This window comes from Sapajus apella, unplaced genomic scaffold (genome assembly GCF_009761245.1).
Source record: "Sapajus apella isolate SASKATOON/1434 unplaced genomic scaffold, GSC_monkey_1.0 scaffold91, whole genome shotgun sequence".
NCBI lineage: Eukaryota > Metazoa > Chordata > Mammalia > Primates > Cebidae > Sapajus > Sapajus apella.
This window is the reverse complement of record NW_022437031.1, coordinates 7,030,684-7,051,650: the sequence shown is the minus strand read 5'-3', so window position 1 is coordinate 7,051,650 and position 20,967 is coordinate 7,030,684. Positions and strand designations below refer to the sequence as shown.

General features: G+C 45.8%; 2 protein-coding genes across 2 annotated transcripts; one reads left to right on the top strand and one right to left on the bottom strand.

Annotated features, from left to right (window-relative positions):
• Positions 1-319: 319 nt before the first annotated feature.
• OTUD6A (OTU deubiquitinase 6A) lies at positions 320-1,870 on the bottom strand. Its single transcript, XM_032255760.1, has one exon. It carries the CDS (start codon positions 1,781-1,783, stop codon positions 908-910), a length of 876 nt encoding a protein of 291 aa, XP_032111651.1. The 5' UTR covers positions 1,784-1,870; the 3' UTR covers positions 320-907.
• Positions 1,871-10,284: 8,414 nt separating this feature from the next.
• On the top strand, positions 10,285-20,759 carry AWAT2 (acyl-CoA wax alcohol acyltransferase 2). The gene is made up of 8 exons (XM_032255845.1): positions 10,285-11,283; positions 16,139-16,249; positions 16,603-16,673; positions 16,917-17,121; positions 17,355-17,529; positions 18,208-18,407; positions 18,630-18,819; positions 18,950-20,759. Exons 1-7 carry the CDS (start codon positions 11,199-11,201, stop codon positions 18,782-18,784), a joined length of 1,002 nt encoding a protein of 333 aa, XP_032111736.1. The 5' UTR covers positions 10,285-11,198; the 3' UTR covers positions 18,785-18,819; positions 18,950-20,759.
• Positions 20,760-20,967: the final 208 nt, after the last annotated feature.

The window sequence follows — 20,967 nt, the reverse complement described above, 5'->3', positions numbered from 1 at the left end:
TAAGTAATCCAAGATATTCATAGGAAAACCTGAAGACTCCCCGAGGTAGTCTACTAGATTTATTTTTCCCAGAACACGTGAAACTTAATAACTTAACATTTCCTTTTTTTTTTTGAGACGGAGTCTCGCTCTGTCTTCCACATTGGAGTGCAGTGGCATGATCTTGGCTCACTGCAATCTCCACTTCCGGGGTTCAGGCAATTCTCCTGCCTCAGCCTCCCAAGTAGCTGGGATTACAGGTGCCCGCCACCACTCCCGGGTAATTTTTTATTTATTATCCTTTTTTTTTCTTTTTTTTTTTTTGTGTGAGACAGAGTCTGGCTCTGTCTTCCAGGCTGGAGTGCAGTGGCGCGATCTCGGCTCACTGTAACCTCTGCCTGCCGGGTCAAGCGATTCTCCTGCCTCAGCCTCCCGAGCAGCTGGGATTACAGGCGCCCGCCACCACGCCCGGCTAATTTTTGTATTTTTTTTGTAGAGACGGGGTTTTGCCATGTTGGCCAGGCTGGTGTCAAGCTCCTCACCTCATGATCCGCCCGCCTCGGCCTCCCAAATTGCTGGGATTACAGGCGTGAGCCACCGCGCCCGGCCAGCATTTCCATTTTTTATCCTAAGTTATACTCAACATGACCAATTCTTAGTCGGTGAGGGAGGTAAAGACTCTTAAGGGCAAGAAGAGGTTAAATTTATCAAACTTATGCTCCTCTGGTGGTGCAATGCAGAGATTTCCCTCATATTGCCAGGGAATTTCCCTAGAATTTCATTTCCCACCTTGTGAATGCAGCAGGGTAGGAAAGTGGGGGGGGGGAGTAGTTTTGAGTAAAAGGAAGGAAAAAAACCCAGTGAAAAGCAAAGGGGGAAAATAAACTAAGCCTACTGAGGAGATGCGGCGACGGTGACGCGATTGGGCTTACTGGAGACGCGGGGGCGCCGCTGCGCCCCCGGCGGCCTCGGCCTGGACTGGCCTCACGGAGTTGTAGTGCTCCCCGAGGGTGCAGGCGTAGTGCAGGTAGACCAGGATGATCGGCTTCTTGGTGTACTCCTCCCCGATGACCAAGGTGGGCGAGTCGGCCTGGATCACCTCGATGGGGGTCTTCAGAACGTGCGACAGGGCCCTAAGCTCCAGCTGGCCTCCCCACACTGTGGTGTGCACGATGTTGTCGCAGTAGCTCATGAAGTCGTCGTAGCCGAAGGAGTCGCCGGTCTCGGTCTCGGAGTTGCCGAAGAAGGGCAGGAACTCGTCGACGTGCTGCTGCATGTAGCTGGCGGCGCGGGAGCGCAGCATTTCCACCGACGTGGAGAACACCAGCTGGTCTTGAATGGCGCGATACATGCAGTGGCCATCTGCTGGGATCTGTTTCATCTCCAGACCCCTGACCCCCAGGATGGCGGCGACCTTCTCCTCCTCCTCACGCCGGAAGCCCGCCAGGTGCTCCATCTCAGCCTGGAAGTTGCTCCCCTGGTGCCCTCTCTCCAGCGCCTCCATTCTCTCACGCTTTCTCTGGGCTTTGTGGGAGCGGGGAGGCTGGTTTTCCAGATCCATCTTGGCCAGGTCTTCGATGACAGATTCAAAGCTCCTCTCATCCTCGAACTTCTCCAACTCTTGCCGGTGCCTCTGCGCCATCTCGGCCTCCATGCGGGCCACGTCTTGGAGTAACTGCTTTCTTTTCTTCTTGTCGGTCTTGGGGACCGAGTTTTTTAAGCTCTGGATCTGGGCTTGCAGCTCCTTCTTCTCGCGTTGGTGGCGGCGCAGTATGCGCTGGTGTTCACTGTGCAGATCATCCATGATGTTGAATGGCAAGCGGGAGGTGAAATTTGCTGGCAGTTCAAGTACAGAACAGGCCAGAAGTCCTCAGCTTGTCCTAACGGTCACTCTCTTTCACCTCAGCCGGCTCTAACTGCCACTTTTGGCTCACCTCAGCCGTGGCTTCTCCGCCCCCCATTCACATTCTTCTCTGCTATTGGTCACATTGTCTCCATGGCCCCGCCCTGCAAGCATGCCCAGCACTAGGATTGGCTGTTGGGAGACTGGAAATACGCGCCCATTGGACCCCACAGCAAGCATTTTTGGCGGGATTCCAATAAGGCCTTCCTGCAATGTGTGTGGCAGTTGGGCTTGTCGAGTCTTTCGATGACTGACGGCCCACTTCATTTCCAAGTCTGCACACAATGTATGCATTAGCCAGGCCAGACAGCCATATGACAGATACTATACCATCCGCTGAATGTGCTCTTACTCTGGACTTGGTATTGTCCCTACTGTTGAGGAAACAGTGTGGTTTTCTCCGGTCTTTCACGTCCCTTCACCAGGGAACAAGGACATTTCCTTACATTCCTGCAAACACAGTCCTTTCAGTTAGCCCGCCCCCCCTGTTTTTTTTTGAGACAAAGTCCTGCTCTATTGCCAGGCTGGAGTGCAGTGGCGCAACCTCGGCTGACTGCAACCTCCGCCTCCCGGGTCCAAGTGATTCTCCAGCCTCAGTCTCCCGAGTAGCTGAGATTACAGGCGCCCGCCACCACGCCTGGCTAATTTTTGTATTTTTAGTAGAGATGGAGTTTTGCCATGTTGGCCAGGCTTGTCTTGAACTCCTGACCTCAGGTGATTCACTCACCTTGGCCTCCCAAAGTGCCTGGATCATAGGCATAAGCCACAATGCCCAGCGACAAGTTTTTATTTAGCCATTTTGATAAGGGTAAAGTGATACCTCAGTGTGTGTGTGTGTGTGTGTGTGTGTGTGTGTGTGTGTGTGTTTGAGACAGTCTTACTCTGTCACCCAGGCTGGAATGCAGTGGCTCGATCTCAGCTCACCGCAACCTCCGCCTGCCCCGCCCCCCCCACACCTTTCCCCCCTCCCGCGTTCAAGCGATTCTCCTGCCTCAGCCTCCCGAGTAGCTGGGATTACAGGTGCCTGCCTGCCACCATGCCCGGCTAAGTTTTGTATTTTTACTAGAGACAGAGTTTCATCATCTTGACCAGGTTGGTCTTGAATCCTGACCTCGTAATCCACCTGCCTCAGCCTCCCAAAGTGCTGGGATTACAGGTGTGAGCCACTGTGCCCAGCCTGATTGTGGTTTTAATTTGTAGTTCCCTAATGGCTAATGATGTTCCCCTTTTTATGTGCTCATTTGCTATCTATGCCATATCCTTTTCAGTAAAATGTTTACGCCATTTTCTCTAATTTTTCAATTTTAAGGGATGGAGTCTAGCCCTGTCACTGAGGCTGGATGCAATGGCATGATCATGGCTCATTGCAGCCTCAAACTCCTGGCCTCAGGTGATCCTCCCACCTCAACCTCCTGAGTAGCTGGAACTACAAGCATGCACCACCGTGCTGGGCTAATTTTGAGATTTTTTTTTTTTTTTTTGCCAGATGCAGGGCTTAGGCCTGTAATCCCAGCACTTTGGGAGGCCAAAGGGGGAGGATCTCTTGAGGTCAGGAGTTCCAGACCAGCCTATGCACCATAATAAAACCCCATCTCTGCTAAAAATTAGCTGGTTATGGTGGTGTGTGCTTTTAGTCACAAACTACTGGTGGGGGCTGAGGTAGAAGGATAGCTTGAGCCTGGGATGCAGAGGTTATAGTGAGCCCAGATTGTGACACTGCACTCCAGCCTAGGCTCAAGTGATCCTTCACCTCTGCCTCCCAAAGTACTGGTATTACAGGTGTCAGACACCATGCTCAGCCCTTCATTTGCCTATTTTCTTTTTGTCTCTCACTCTCTTCCTCCCTCCCTCCTTTCCTCCCTCCCTCCTTTCCTCCCTCCCTCCCTCCCTTCTTTCTTTTCCTTTCTTTTTTTTTTTTTTTTCAGATGGAGTCTTGCTCTGTCACCCAGGCTGGAGTGCAGTGGCATGATCTTGGCTTACTGCAGCCTCCACCTCCTGGGTTCAAGTGAGTCTCATGTCTCAGACTCCTGAGTAGCTGGGACTACAGGTGCCCACCACCATGCCCAGCTAATTTTTGTATTTTTAGTAGAGACGGGGTTTCACCATGTTGGCCAGGCTGGTCTTGAACTCCTGAGCTCAAGCAATCCTTCCACCTTGGCTTCTCAAAGTGCTGGGACTACAACGCGCACCATCATATCCAGCTAACTGTTTTCTTATTTTTTTGTAGAAATGGGGGTCTCACTATGTTGCTCAGGCTAGTTATGAACTCCTGGGCTCAAGGGATTCTCTCACCTTGGCCCCCCAAAGTGCTGGGATTACAGGTGTGAGCCACGGTGCCTGGCCAGGATTTTTGCAGGAATTGTGTTCAAGCTGTATATCAATTTGGGGAGAATTGACATCTTTACTATGTTGAGTCTTCCATTTTGTGAACACCTGGATGTTATGTTCATTTATGTAGATCTTCATTGATTTCTTTCATTGACACTATATAATTTTTAGCATATAAATCCTGTGCATATTTTATTAGATTTATACTTAAGCATTTCTCTTTTTTTGACTGATTGTAAATGGTATTGGATTTTTAGTGTTTACATGGTCATTGCTAGTATATAAAAATACAATCGACTTGGTTTACCAAGATAATTGGCTTGTCTTGTATTCTATGACCTTGCTTAATTTATTTATTATTTCTAGGTTTTTTTCTCCTTGATTCCTTGGAATTTTCTATGTAGACAATCATGTCATCTGTGAATAGGGACAGTTTTATTCATCCTTTCCAGTAAGTATACCTTTTATTTCCTTTTCTTGCCTTATTGCACTGATTAGAACTTCCAGCACTATGTTGGATAAGAGTGGTGAGGGCAGACATCCTTGTTCTGTTCTTGATCATAGGAGGAAAGAATTTCATCTTTCACTGATAAGTATGATGTTAGCTGGGATTACAGGTGCCTGCCACTGTAACATTTTTGTAGATGTTATTTATCTAGTTGAGGTCTTTCCTCTCTATTCCTGTTTTTATGAGAGTTTTTGACATGAATGGGTATTGAATGTTGTCAATGTTTTTCTGTATTGATATGCTAATATGATTTTTCTTCTATAACCTATTAAAATAATAGATTACAGTGATTGATTTTTTTTTTTTGGGACAGAGTTTCACTCTTGTTGCCCAGGGTGGAGTGCAATGGTGCAATCTCTGCTCACCACAACCTCTGCCTCCCGGGTTCAAGCGATTCTCCTGCCTCAGCCTCCCGAATAGCAGAGGTTACAGGCATGTACCACCATGCCCAGCTAATTTTGTATTTTTAGTAGAGACTGACCAACATGGTTTCTCCATGTTGGTCAGGCTGGTCTCGAACTCCCGACTTCAGGTGATCTGCCCACCTCAGCCTCCCAAAGTGCTGGGATTACAGGCGTGAGCCACCACGCCTAGTGATTGATTTTTAAGTATTGAGCTAGTCTTGCATTTCTGAAATTAACCCCATTTGGTCATAGTTTTTCATTATTTTTATATGTTGAGGAATTCTTTTGCTAATTTAAAAAAGGATTTAAAAATCTACATTCATGAGAGGTATTGGTCTGCAGATTTCTTTTTTTGGTACTGTTTTGTTTAGTTTTAGTATCAGGTTAAGTACTAACTTTACAAGAAGAGAAGGGAAGTGTTCTCTCTTCTATTTTTTGGAAAGAGATGTGTAAAATCAGTAATAATTCTTCTTTAAACGTTTGGTAGGATTCTCCAGTGAAACCATCAGGGCCAAGAGATCACTTTCTTGGGAGTTTTAAAATTAAAAAATAATTTTTCTTAATAGGACTAATCAAATTATGTATTCCATATTGAGTGAATTTTGGTATCTTGTATTTTTTGAGGAACTGGTCCATTTCTTCTGAGTAGTCAGATTTATGTGTATAGAGTTATTTGTAGCATTCCATTTTTATTGTTTGGTGTTTGGAGGATCTATTGTGATATTCCCTGCTTTACTGGTAATTTGTGTTTTCTCTTTTGTTCTTTGTCAGTCTTGCTAGAGATTTGTCAATTTTATTGATCTTTTCAAAGAACTAGCATACTGTCTTATTGATTTTCCCCATTGATTTTCTGTTTGAAATTTCATTAATTTATGCTGTTTATTATATCCTTCCTTCTGCTTGCTTTTGGTTTAGTTCTTCGTTTGCTAGGTTCTTGAGGTGGGAGCTTGGGTAATTGATTTCAGACTTTTTCTCTTTTTATAATGTGTGAACTTAGCTTCCTTCTCAGTACTACTTTAACTGGTTCTTTCTGAGATGGGTGAGTCTTGCTCTGTCACCCAGGCTGGAATGCAGTGGCGTCATCTCGGCTCACTGCAACCTCCGCCTCCCAGGTTCAAGCACTTCTCTGCCTCAGCCTCCTGAGTAGCTGAAATTACAGGCACTCACCACCAAGCACGACTAATTTGTTGTATTTTTTGTAGAGATGGGGTTTCACTATCTTGGCCAGGCTGGTCTTGAACTCCTGACCTTGTGACCCACCTGCCTTGGGCTCCCAAAGTGTTGGGATTACAGGCATTAGCCACAGCACCTGGCCGATATGTTTAGTTTTTATTATCCTTCAGTTCAATGTTCTTTTTGGTTTTCCTTGAGACTTTTTGGCCCATGGATTATTTACAAGTGAGTTGTTATCTTCCAAGTGTTTGTAGGTTTTCCTGTTGTCTATTAATAATTTCTACTTTGATTCTGATATGGTTTGGGTCTGCATCCCTGCCCAAATCTCATGTTGAATTGTAATCTCCTATGTTGGAGACGGACCTGTGGGAGGTGATTGGATCATGGGGACAGATTTCTCATGAGTGGTTTAGTACCATCCCCTTGGTATTATTCTGGAGATTGTGAGTTCTTGTGAGATCTAGTTGTTCAAAATTGTGTGACACCTCTCCCCATCTCTCTCTTCCTCCTGCTTCCTCCATGATTGGAAGTGTCCTGAGGTCTCCCCAAAAAGCAGAAGCTGTTATGTTTCCTGTACAGCCAGCAGAACCATGAGCCAATTAAACCTCTTTTCTCTTTTGTTTATAGATTACCCAGTCTCAGGTCTTTCTTTCTCTTTCTTTCTTTCCTTCTTTCTTTCTTTCTCTTTCCTTCTTTCTTTCTTTCTCTTTCTTTCTTTCTTTCTTCCTTTCTTTCTTCCTTTCTTCCTTCCCTTCCTCCCTCCCTTAATTCCTTCCTTCCTTCCTTTCTTCTTTCTTTCTTTCTTTCTTTCTTTCTTTCTTTCTTTCTTTCTTTCTTTCTTTCTTTCTTTCTTTCTTGAGACAGAGTCTCGCTCTGTCACTCAGGCTGTAGTACAATGGCGTGATCTTGGCTCACTGCCACCTCTGCCTCCTGGGTTCAAGTGATTCTCCTGCCTCAGCCTCTAGTGGCTAATTTTTGTATTTTTAGTAGAGATAGGGTTTTGCCGCATTGGCCAGCCTTGTCTCAAACTCCCGACAGCAAGTGATCCTCCTGCCTTGGCCTTCCAAGGTGCTGGGATTACAGGTGTGAGCCACTGCACTCATCCAGTATTTTTTTTTTTTTTTATAGCTATGCCAGAATAGCTTAACACAGATTCCTTTGTGGTTAGAGAACACATTTCTATATGATTTCAATTCATTTAAATTTGTTGAGGTTTGTTTCGTTTATGGCCCAGAATATGGCTTATCTTAATATATGTTCCATGGGCACTTTAAAGAATGCGTGTTTTGCTACAGTTGGGTGTTCTAAAAATGCTGTTTAGATCCCAGTGGCTCATTATGTTGTTGACTTCTTTTATATCTTGCTGATTTTCTGTCTAATTCTTATGTTTATTGTTGAGAGAGTAGTTTTGAAGTCTCTGACTGTAATTATAGCCTTTTCTACTTCTCCTTTCAGTTTTATCAGGTTTGGCTTTATATATTTTGCACCTCTGTTGCAAATCCTATACATTTTAGGATCTCGATATTGTCTTGGTATAGGCATCCTTTTACCATTATTGGAAATCTAGGCTCCCCACTCAGTCTTTGCTGGTAGGGGCTACAGTTGTTTTTTCTCTGGTTATCACTGGCATAGAGAGATTATTGTCTAAAAGTTTTCTGTCTTGCTAGGCTAATTCATTCCTAGTCCTTTGGCTAGAGAAAACAGGATTTGATTGGGACTCTTTTTGTCTGTGCCTGTTAGTGTATTTTTGGTTGCTGGCTTCTTTAACTTCAAGTCTAAGATATATGAAATAAAAACAAAATTCATGTCATTCTTCCCATCTGAAGACCCTATGTGGTCGTCTGCCTTCTTTCCACCTTTTTGAGTCTTATGTTTGTTTTGTATATAATGTCCAGAGTTTTTAGTTGTAATAGCAAGATGAATAAGGCAAAGGATGTCTATTCCATCTTCTTCTATCTTATTTTAAATAAATGCAACTATTTCACACTCTCCCTACTGGCATTTGCATGTTTTAAAGAAATTAAATACTGTGACTTAAAATGAATCAAAGCAATGATAATTTTAGAAAACCATTATGCTGATCCTAAAAGAGACATCTTTTGGACTTTGGTAGTGTTATAGCAATGGTCATGTAGAGTCTGCTTGTTTGCTGCAATCAAGATTGCTTTTTCAGATTCCGCAGAAGGAATGACAGGTCCCTCTGAATGTCGAACCCCATTGCGTGGGTTTGTTTTTGTGGCCTAAAGTGCAGAAAAACCAGCGTTGCAAATGTTGAGCTTTCCTGTCTGTAGTTTGTGTTAAGGAAGCCATAGTTATTATAATATCGAATGTGCCTTTTCCAGCTCTGCACTGAAGCCTACTCCCCCAACACACACTCTCCCATCTGGAGATTATGATCCAACTTCCGAAGCACAGGCCTTGCCTTTAAAAGTCACGTGTCTCCAGCAATGGATGAGCAGCCTGCTCTTCAAGCATCTCTCTATGAATATCATTTCTCACAAGTGAGCTTTTGTTAAGGATTAGATGGCAGGGAGTTCAAGGTTAACTCTTCCAATAATAAGCACTAGGAATGGTGATAGGCCCATCTTGTTGATTAATGGTTATGCTTTGCCAGTCAGTGAGGTGGGTGGAGAAGAGAATGAGTGCCTAACCTCCAGGGGGCTGTGATGATCAAATGTATGTGAAATGCAATGCTCACTGCCTTGCACCAAAGAAGCCAGTAACAAATGGCAGTTCCTCCCCTCTACCATACCCAAGTCCCTACCTCCCAACTCCTGTTCCCCATTCCGTATCCCCACATCCACCCTTTTACCCTTATTTCTTCTCCACTTCACAGGTCACCAGAGATGGCAGTTTCCATAGTAATCAGCATATTCATTAGTTCAGATTTTAATGAGCCCTAAGTGCCTGTCTGGATTGAGTTTCTAGCCTATATTAGAGGGAAGTTTCCAGTGAGCTCAAGGGCTGTTGAGAAATTGTCAAGCATAAGCCATTATAACCAAGTTGTCCTAACTAGACAGAATAGCACATGTTGTTCTTTGAATCTAAGCAGAGAGGATGTGAGGAAATCATCTCCTCTTGTCCTGGGATTACAGCTCCTGGGCATCTAGAGGATAACTGTCTTCCTAGAATTTGCCAATGAGGGATTGTATCACTGGACTGTAGGTGTTGGAATGTGACTCAGGAGATATAGCAGATTGGGCAACAAGGAGCCAACCTCACTGGGGGCTTTCGAATAGGTCACTGTGGGTTTATTCTTTCCTCATCCTCCCACCTGTCCATTAAGCTTCCTGCTCTGTTCAGGCCTGGTTTCTGTGCTGCCCCTACCTTGTTCCTGACCGTTCTCCTACGCTGACCTACTTTGCTCATTCATTCTATCAGTGATTCTCATGCCTCATCCTCCCAAGTAGCTGGGATTATAGGCACATGCCACCACGCCCTGCTAATTTTTTGTATTTTTAGTAGAGATGGGGTGTTGCCATATTGACCAGGCTGCTCTTGAACTCCTGGCCTCAAGTGGTCCACCCACCTCAGCCTCCCAAAGAGCTGAGATTACAAGAGCAAGCCACTGTATTCAGCCTGTAAAATTTATTTCTTATTATGACCTTGAGGGAGCTCTTTTTGCAAAATTCTATTATAAAAAAATTCAAACCTACAAAATAGTTGAAAGAATTGTACAGTGAACACCCACCACCTAGATTGTACAGATATTTTGCCATGTTTTGTTTATTATATCTTTACCCATCAATACATTCCTTTATCCATCCATCAATATATTTACATGCATTTCTAAGTAAATTGCAGACATCAGCACTCTTTTTTTTTGTTTTGTTTTTTTAGAGACAGGTCCTCACTCTGTCACCCAGGCTGGAGTTCAGTGGCACAGTCATAGCTCACTGTAATCTCTAATTCCTGGACTCAAGTGATCCTCCTGCCTTGGACTCCCACAGTGCTGGGATTACACGTGTACGCTGCCATGCCCTCCACCATAGTATTCTTTACCCCTAAACACTTCAGAATGAATGAGAGTTCAACATTTGTTTACTATTGTGGTAAAATCCACAGGCAGTGAAATATACAAATTTTAAGTGTATACTCACTGAGTAATGAGGTTTTGATCTGTGTAACTCAAAGCCCTATCAAGATAGAGAACGTCACTGTTACCCCTAAAGATTTCCATCATGCCCCTTCCTAGTGAATACCCCAGCACAGATAACCACTGCTCTGATTTGTTTCACTAGATTGGTTTTGCCTATTCTAAAATTTCATGTGCACAGAATAATATGTACTAACATTTGTTTCTTCATTCAATAACAGATTTATCCAGTACCTATGATAGCTCACAGACATACATGTGATGTCTCTTCAATGTGAGTAATGAGTTCTCCCAGACAGACCAAAAAGCTGAAGGTATTTCTAAGGCCTGGCCTGTGACCTCCTTCCCTCTGCCCTCCAATCATGTTGTCACTGAGACACCATAGACAGCTGGGCCTCAGAAACAGAAATGCAAGTCCTGTGTCCCATTTGAGCCCTGGGCTCCTTCCTGACCATCACGTTCCACCATCCAAACTGGCCCTGGAGGCCTCTTGCCAGCTGCACACCCACACTTACTCACTTCCCACACCAGGGCTTCATCCACATTTCTCTAGCCAGGTGTTCAAGTGAGTGTCACAATCTCAGTCCAGGCCATGGGTAAAAGTACTGGTGGGAGGGCAGCTGGAAGAAACTAGACAAGAAGAGGCATTATATGGTCCTGTAATTCTGTGGAGGGGTGGTACAGGGGCGGAGACCAGGTAGGGGTTGGGGAAGAAAACATGAAGAGAGGAAACATCACAGACTCCTGAGCAATCAGGGCTGGGCAGTGGAACAGTGCTTACCTGGAGCCACTGGAACCCTGGGCACAATGCTCTTGCCCTCTAAGAAGGACCTCAAGACTGCTCTGGAGGTGTTTGCTGTTTTCCAGTGGGCCCTCAGTGCCTTACTTATTGGTGAGTCTTCAGCCTTTGGTAGGGTGACCAATCATCCTGGCTTGCCTGAGACTGAAGGATTTTAGGGTTGCAGGATGTTCAATGGTCAAGCTAAGGTTTTTCCAGTGAAACCAGGAAGGTTGCTTACACCAGCCTCTGGCCTGACCCACTTGGCCATGGTATCTGTGGGCTCTGTGAGTGTCCTTGTGGGCATGTATGTGTGCATATGGATGTGTGCCTATGCAGGGGTGTGTATATGCGTGTGTGTGCACATGTGCTTTGCTGCAAGTGTGAGCCCTCTTGGGTCTACACTGGGGTGTAGAAAGCATGTTTTGGGAAGATGAGGAGCAGTTCCACTGAGGCTAGCCAAGGAAAAGGGCTTAGCTGCAATGACAGGGACTCAAAAAAACCACCAGCGAGAGACAGTTGGGCCAGGTGGCAGACCAAGGCTCTGGAAACCTCATCCAGAGGAATTCAACCATTTATCCATCCATGTCTTCCAACATCTACACTACAAACACTTTGTGAAAGTCATTTCTATGCTGACCACTGTGTTCTAAATGCTGAAACAAATCATTACTGTGGGAAGGGGTCCTGGAAAACATTACCGCCTTTCTAGCGGTTCACATGAGTATCAGCTAGAGTCAGGGACATGAATTAAGTGATCTTGTAAGCTATCTGGGAATAAAGAATGCAGGTAGGCCCTGGTGCACAGAGCAGGCACAGAGGCATGCCAGTGAATAGGGAGGGCAGGCATTCCTAACCTCACCTCACCTGTTTTCAAATTCCAGGTCTACTACTTACTATCTGTGCATTTGTTAGCAAGGTATTTAGCCTTTCTGGGTCTTATTTTCCTCATTTGCAAAGTGGGAGAATTTAGGATGTATTAATCAGGATGGTCTAGGTATGCCATGGTAATAAATTTACCCTGAAATCTCAGTGGCTTAACCCAACAAATGTTTATTTCTTGTTCATGTTGAATGTCCAACAGAGGTTGGTGGGAGTCACTGCTTACTGTGGACACTAATATTCAGGCTGATGGCGGCACCACCAAATTGTGTCACTGCAAAATGGGGCTTGAGGGATTACCGCAGTGTGGGAGGGAAAGTGAATGGAGAACTCATCTGCAGTCCTTACTACCTCCACCCAGAAGTGATAGGCAAGAAACCATGAACTGTCACCTCATTTTGAACGTCCTTAATTACTGATGAGATTGAACATCTTTTCATGTTTATCAGCAATTAGTAATTCTTTTTCTGTCAACTGCCCATTTATGACAGATGGCAGTAATTTGGACCAGGCCAGTAGTGATGGTGATGCAGAGAAGAGTAAAGAAGAGGGGAGATTCAAGAAATTGGAGTAGAATTAATAGGATTTGAAGATGGGGGGCATGAGAGAAATGGAGGAAGCAAAACGGAGGGATCAGGTCCCAGTGTGAGCTGGTGGGGAGGGGGGCAAGTGGAGCAGAGAAGGGTTAAAGAGGAGAGTGGCTATGTATCCAGGGAGAAAATGGATTCAAAGGATTCTTAACTGGAGTTTGACTTTGGGGTATACAAACAGGTACAGAAAGGACATGCAGAAGAGCTCTTGGTCTTGGCAGCAGATGTGGGCTGCAGGTGTTTGCCCCTTCCTCACTAGCTCACATAGGGCGACTGGGGCAATGGCCCTTCAGAGGCCTCTCAGCTCTTCGGTCTAGGAGTGCAATTGAATCCATTTGGACCCTAAAGGCCTTGAGAGAAGGCCCTCCCAATAAGTCAGGAAAATAGGGAGGATATTGGTATTTTAGTTCCCATCTTGCAGAGGAGAAACTGAGGTTCAGCAACGTCTTTGGTCACACACATTAAGTGGTAGATCCAAGATTCATCACATCACAGGGCACTCCACCTGAGGCCACACTTACAAGATGTCACCAGCCTAAGTTTGAGCAAAGCCTAAAGGAAACTGGGAGTGTCTTCTGGACTAGACCCATGCCTCTCTTTACTTCTTGAAGAAGTCAGTAGTGTCATATGGTGCTTATCAAAACCTTAAAACTGCTGGCCTTTGCTCCACCCTTAATTCTCTTCCCCATAGGCAATGCTTTCCAACTTTGTTGGTTCTTTCTTCTGGAATTTACTTCCACATTTCTAAATCATTATTTGCTGATGTAACAATTTTAGACATTGTCTATTGACTTCCTAATAGGGAAGATTAGAATTTGGCTGTATATACTATCACTAGAACGTCCTCTTCCTCTATCCTCCCAAAATTGTTATACCACGGGGTTTGGTTAAATGCCTATGACTAGAAAATATGATTCATAATTGAGCTATTTATTCATCAAGATTATATTTCCTTTCCCATGGAATTTCTTGTTTTCCCTGAAGTTAATAATTACCTCATTTTATTTTATTTTTTAATGTAATATTTTAAAATCAGTTTTTGAATCTATATACTAAATATTTCACAGAAATAAAACTTTTTCCACTTAACATAAGGATTAAAAATACCTAATTCCAATCCTAGAAGTATCATCATTGCACTTTGACAAAATAATTTCAAAATTTATCTAGAAAAAGAAGCAGTTGAGACTAGAGAAGAGGCAGCACAGTTGTGAAAGCTCCCTATGAAATGATGGGCAGAAAACTGTTACATAAAAAGCTTCACAAACTCTAGAATTCACAGATAAAATTACTGAGTACAGCTTGGGAGAGGGCTCACTCCTGTAATCCTAGCACTTTGGGAGACCAAGGCAGGCGGATCACCTGAGTTCAGGAGTTCGAGACTAGCCTGGCCAACATGGGGAAACCCCGTCTCTACTAAAGATACAAAAATTAGCCAGGTATGGTGGTCCATGCCTGTAATCCTAGCTATTGGGAAGGTTGAGGCACAAGAACCACTTGAACCTGGGAGGCGGAGGTTGCAGTGAGCTTAGATCATGGCACTGTACTCCAACCTGGGCAACAGAGCAATAAAAAAATTATTGAGTACAATGTTCTTGAAACAGACACACAAATTTCACATTTCATAGTGAAACATCCTAAAGCCATATAGGAGATGGGTTTCTTACCACAAGTATTAGGAAAATCATTCATTTCATTCAGAAAGAAAGTCCAGTTGTAGCCATACCATACACTGAAATGTATTGTAGTTAATTGCCTGATTTTACATTTCTTTTGTTATCTATTAGAAATCTATTATCATGAATTCATCTTCTGAATGTCTGCAGACATGTCAATCTCTCGGTATGGGCACACGCGGCAAGAATCTAAGTCCCCGCATCCTTTCATTTCCTTGAGCACATCGCTGCTGGAACCCAGCGTCTTCCTGTTACAATTTGGCCTCATACACAGCTGTCACCTCCAGGGTCCTTGAGGTGCCTTGGGTGCAAAATTTTAAGAAGGTGCTCACTCGCAGGGCTATGCAAGTACTTGCATGGCCCAAGAGTGAGTTTCTTGCTCAATATTGTGTCCTGGGCACCTTGCTCACCTCTCTCTAACCCTGGCCCTGCTTGCTGCCTTCCTTCGTTGGGTCCTTTTTTTCCCGGATCCTATGCCTTCCTCTTTCTTGGTTTACTTCCTCATTTTGGTGAAGCACATTCTCCAGTAGTTTTCTGAGACAGGAACATGGGAGACAAATTATCTGAGACTGTGTGTATCTGAAATTGCCTTTATTCCACTTCTATACTTGATTAATAATTTGGCTGCATATATAATATCTTAGCTGTGCTAGTGTAAGTATTTGAGTCTAGAGTCTGTTTGGTTCAATTTTTCAGGGAATAATCCTCCTATCATCCAGCTGTGTAGAGGAGGAGAGGGAGCCTGGGGTTCTAACTAATTCCTTGGCAGACTTTCAACCAATCCTCCAGATGAGGCTAGCCCTGTGCCTCATCCCTGCCTCTTGTGACACCTGATGCCTCCAAATTTTCAGTCTTTCGTAGATTCTTCAGTACAAACAGGCTCACTTCTTGTAGGCATCCCCCTTGCAGGTAACTAGATTTTAATTTTTTTTGTTCTAAGTCAGTTACCCCCTCTTCCATCTGCTTTCCTACATGCAAATGTTTTGCTGATATCTCTTATCTGCTGTTGGCATCTCATTAATTCTCTTTCTCCTTGTGTATCTGTATTAAAAAAAAAACATTTTAATGATAATTTTCATGGAGCTCGAGCAAGAACTCAAGGCAAAAGCTTGTGTTCAACATGCGATGTACAATTAGAAGTGTTCTGTCTTTTCTAACCTTTTATTGACCCACTTTCCCAAACAATCTTACCTACAGCTGCCTTAAAAATTGGGTCCAGTAATAATTCTGAGTGTGGCTCCCTATGACTCATCTCTAGTAACTCTTCCTAACTATGCTAACCTGCAGTGTTCCTCTCTTATTGCCCAGTACCTTATTCTATTCCGGTTTGCATTTTTCTTTGTTTGCCATCTTGTGTGCTCCCAACCGGGCTAAAGATAGGTCTTTGCTTTCCCTGGTATTCCCTTCACTGATGCCTCAGAGAGAAGATATAGAGAGGAGGATGTGAATTGGAGGAAAACTGTTCCAGGATTCCCCACCTCTGGTAGCCCACCACTGGTTCACTGCCATTGAACACACAGCAGAGAGAGCCCAGTGCAGTGCTGGAGCAGGGCCCAGGAAGGAGAGGGCTTACAGTGTGAAGCTCAGCTGGGGAGGGAGACACCTTGCCTTCTAGACCTGAATCAGGTTCCCAAGGCCAGATAGGAGAGGGGGCTGGAGACATGGGCAGGTTGGCCAGGTGCTGGGATGAAGAAGTGAGAGTGTTGAGTGGGCATGGGTGAGAGAGAGTGTGCGTGACCTTGGGGTGGACAGAGCTCCGGAGAGAGGGTAAGTGTGAGGGACTGCTTGAAATTCATTAACTTTGGGCTGGGCTTCCTGCAGTAATGACTTCGATCGTTGTCAACCTCTACCTGGTGGTATTCACACAATACTGGCTTGTTACTGTGCTTATTCTCGCCTGGCTGGTTTTTGACTGGAAGACCCCTGAGCGAGGTAAGGGTCCTGCTGGTGCTGTGACGAACATGTCACATGCTCTTTCCCCTTCTCTCATCACAATCCTGAGAGACTCTGGCCAATTCCCAGGCAACCCTTCAGCCTGTCCCTCCCTGGGCTAGAGAGGCTGAGGGAAGGGGCCCTTTTAAGGTGGTAGAAAGGCCCAGATCAGACCTGGAGTAGGTTAGGGAGGGGCAGCTAGTGAAGCAGAAGCTAGGCCTGTCCTAAATTGCCCTGATGTGCCAACCTTGGTTGCCACATCAGAGGCCAGGAAACAGCATGGAGTGAGAGCACCCTGGGGCAGGCCCGCAGTGGGAATGGGCAAAGCTTGGCTGTATTGCTTCTGTTTTCAGGTGGCCGCCGGTATGCCTGTGTGAGGAACTGGCACCTGTGGAAACACTACTGTGATTACTTCCCTCTCAAGGTCAGTAGCCCCAGGTCCCCACTCAGGCCTGGGTCCAGCTCCAACTTCAGTGCTAGCAGTTGGGTCAGGCTAGGGGTGGAGGGTGTCATCCACGTTGAGGCTCTTGAGAATGACGCCCCCTGGAGTTGTACATTGGGCAACCTGAATGGCTAGCCCTAGCAGTCCTTTTCCTTTCAGGTCTCTGACCAAAAGAGGAGTTCTCTATCCTGGGGATAGCCCTCCTGATTCTACTTTCTTCCACAGCTTCTGAAGACTCATGACATCTCCCCCAACAGCAACTACATTCTCGTCTGCCACCCTCATGGGATTTTGGCACATACATGGTTTGGCCACTTTTCCTCAGAGGGTTCAGGCTTCTCCAGGATGTTTCCTGGCATCACCCCTTACGCACTCACACTGGGATCCCTTTTCTGGATGCCTTTCCTGAGAGACTATATAATGGCTACAGGTGAGTTGGCTCCTAGGAGACAAAGCCAAAGAAAAAATGACTCCCCAGGGAGAAGTATAGGGGGATGCATGAGAGCAAGGCCAGCTTCTGATCCCCTCTGGTCTGAAACAGCTATCATAGGCTCACCTGCCTGATGTGAGACTCCTTGCGCTCCCCCTCCTTTGAAGCAGTAGGGAGGAAATGCAGGGGTTTGGGAAGTGGCCAATGGCTGTTTGGCTTTTTCTATCCCCCAGGGGCTTGCTCCGTGAGTGAATCCTCCATTGACTTTCTGCTGACTCATAAAGGCACAGGCAACATGCTCATTGTGGTGGTTGGTGGTCTGGCTGAGTGCAGATACAGCCTGCCAGGCTCTTCCACCCTGGTCTTGAAGAACCGGTCTGGCTTTGTGCGCATGGCCCTTCGGCATGGGTAAGGGCAGCTCCTGTCCAGGCTGGGGGAGGGGATCCAACAGTGTAGCAGGGAAAGAAGAGGGGGTTTGAGGAAAGGACATCCACAGAGAGAGGAGGAAGTATACAATACATTCTTATTAACTATGGTCATCAGAAAGACAATTTTTATTTGTCAATTAAAGAATAAATAATTAAAAGAAAAAAAAAGGAGGAGGAAGGCTGCTTCTGGGTTGAAGAGCTTGGGCCAGGTCCTGGAGGCATTTCTGCTGAAGCAGAAAGGTCAAAGTGCCAGCCCTAAGCCTGTTCTCTCTCATACCAGCCTCTCATCTGGGCTGGTCCCTCTATGCAAGGGGACTGGCAACAATCCTGTCTGAGAGAGAGCCAAGCTTAGCTTGTGTGTTAAAGCAAAGAAAATCAACTGGCCTGGCCCTTGGGTCTTACCTTCTAGTGTTTCAGACCCAGGGGTTCCCAGGAGGGTCTGGGTTTGCCTCCTCCTTTAGCTTACTGCTGCTTTGCCCCCACAGGCAGCCAGGGGTAGGCTGTGGAGCCTCCACACTCAACTTGGACCTAGGCACATCTGGGATGGGGTCTGGGAAGCCTGTAGTCAGATCTAGGGATCACAGGCCATCAGCGTTTCTGGCATTCAACGAGGTCCCTACCTTTTTTGGGCTTCACAGGACATGCTTTTGCTCTGCAGGGTGGCTCTAATACCTACCTATGCGTTTGGAGAGACAGACCTCTATGATCAGCACATTTTCACTCCTGGGGGCTTTGTCAACCGCTTCCAGAAGTGGTTCCAGAGAATGGTACACATCTACCCTTGTGCTTTCTATGGACGTGGCTTCACCAAGAACTCCTGGGGCCTTTTGCCCCATGCACTGCCTGTAACCACCATCGGTGAGTGGGCGTTTTTTGCCAGCAGCCTCAGTCTAGGACACAGGATCCAGCTCTAAGGCTGAACGTCAGCTCTGACTCTGCTCAGAGGCAGGGAGGCTGGCTAGGATGAGTGGCAGCTTTGAGGTGAGGATGGGAAAAGCCTGGGCTTGAGGCCTGGGGTCCATTCTGAGGAATGAGCTATTCTGATGCTTTTCCCTTTTCCTTCACTGTCTCCCCTGGCAGTCGGGGAGCCTCTACAAATGCCCAAGATTGAGAATCCGAGCCAGGAGATTGTGTCTAAATATCACGCACTCTATATTGAAGCCTTACGTAAACTGTTTGACCAGCATAAGACCAAGTTTGGCATCTCAGAGACCCAGGAGCTGGAGATAATTTGACAGACATCCCCAGCAGCCTTCAGCCTGGCTGGAAGGTATGGACCCAGTGAGAACAGGAGAACAAAAGTCACCTGTGGGGCCCCTGCTCCTGATTCGACCAGTCCTGGTTGTTCATTTGCTTGTTTCCTGCACTCCTTTTCCCACTTCATTTCTTTTTCCTTCCAGCTCTTCTCTGCCCTTTTCTTGCAACTACAGGAGAGAGAGTCCCAAGAAACAGGGAAGAGCCTAGGGCAGAGGTGCCCAGAAGGCGCTTTGGCACCAGCATTGAGGAAAACAATGGACAAAATAAAAAGCCCATCTTCTGATATGCTGTGTGCACCAACTACTCTGTTTTGAGGGCTCTGGGATTCCTGCGCATGTCTCTCTTTCTCTAGCTCTCAAACAGCCCCATCTCCTGGCATTAAGACTCCTGTAGGACTGGGGCCTTGAGAGCCTGTGGGCTTTGAGTTCAAGCTCCACCAACTTCAAGCCATGTGACTCTGGGGCAATCAGTCACCTCTGAGCCTCCTTTCTTCATCTATCACATGAGACTAACAATCTGTCCACTGCTTACCTCAAAGGCTATTGGGAAGTTCAAACAATACTGGATGTGATTGAACTTTGTAATCTGGAGAGCTACACCAACCATTTTCTTCTCCAATCATTTTACCCATTTCCTGTCCCTGATCAAACAGTGCCCTAAATACCCTCTGCTACCTACTAGCCCACACTCAGTTTCCACCTCATAAAGCTGTAACAGAATAGGTTGGGCTCAGGCCTAATTTTCTCTGATGTTCCCTCAGCAACTTGCCTATACTTGCCTGGCCCTATAATTCTGCCCTTTATTTGAGAGTCAGCCAGCCTGCTCAGGATGGAAATGAGACGCCTGGCTTTTAGCAGCCATAAATAACTCTCCTTCTGAATGGCAAGTCTCTGACTCTTGGTCCAATGGCTGTTGCAATGACAGGCTTCAAAATTTGGCTCACAGCCCCATCATTCCATCCCTCTCATGTGGGTGCCATTTGGTCCAATGATTTGCCTGCATTACATTCGTCAATTTGGTCTACAACATCCTGTGTGTTTATTGTAGTATGAGCTGCTGCCTCTGCCCTGGGTGCCTGCCTCATGTGATGATTTGTATACAGTGGGCAAAGACATGCTTCCGCTTTTCTGCTGTCTTTGTTACTTGTTGTGCCAGAAATTACATTTTCCCTGAGCTTCCATAAGGTGTTTTTAAATAGTCTGCAGCTTTCCTGTGACTGGTTTCCTTAAAATAAAAAAAACAAAAACAAAAACAAAAACCTCTAAGGTGGCCAGAGGACCAGCCTGGGCTCCAACACCCAGCCCATGTACACCTGGTCATTGCAGGTTTGTCGCAGTCTACTGTGTGCACATTGCTCTACCTATACGATGGTGGTGGGTGGGGGGCGAGGGATCAAAGGCTGCTGGGGTTGTGAAAAGTGCCAGAGCGCTCTTGAGCTACGTGTTCTTGAGCTGCTATCTGGTCTTCTTCCCGTGAGTCTCTTCCTTATTGATTTTAGCTCAGGATGGATGAAGGTGGAAATAGGCAAATACTACTTTTCCAGGTAAAGGTAGACGAGCAGCCTTGGTTGGGAAGGAATCAGACCAGTCTGACACACTTACTAGTTGGGGGACCCTGGGTGAGCTTCTTAAAGTGTTGGTTTCCTCATCTGCAAAATGAGGAGTTGGAGGCTGGGTTTACCCAAGCTATTTGGGGCCCAGGCCTGAAGTATCTTTTGTAGACACCACATTCTTAAGCTGAGAGTGACTCAGTTCTGTGTATCGCTGCCCCAGGACAATGTTTCTTTTGGCAGGACATCTAGCCTACCGGTCATGTGGTCACAGAAGACAAGGCAAGCTTGTCTAACCTGTGGCCTACAGGCCGCATGCGGCCCAGAATGGCTTTGAATGGGGCCCAACATGAATTCATAAACTTTCTTAAAACATTATGAGAATTTTTTGTGATTTTTTTTAAGCTCATCAGTTATCATGTTAGTGTATTTTATGTGTGGCTCAAGACATTTCTTCTTCTTCCAATGTGACCCAGGGAAGCCAAAAGATTGCACATCCTGACCTAAGGTAATGGGGATGCAGGAGTGTGGTCTGGGGCATGGAGAGGACATGGGATGTTCCAAAAGGAAATTCAGACCATCTTCCTTCTGTTGCCACCTCTGAAGTGGGTG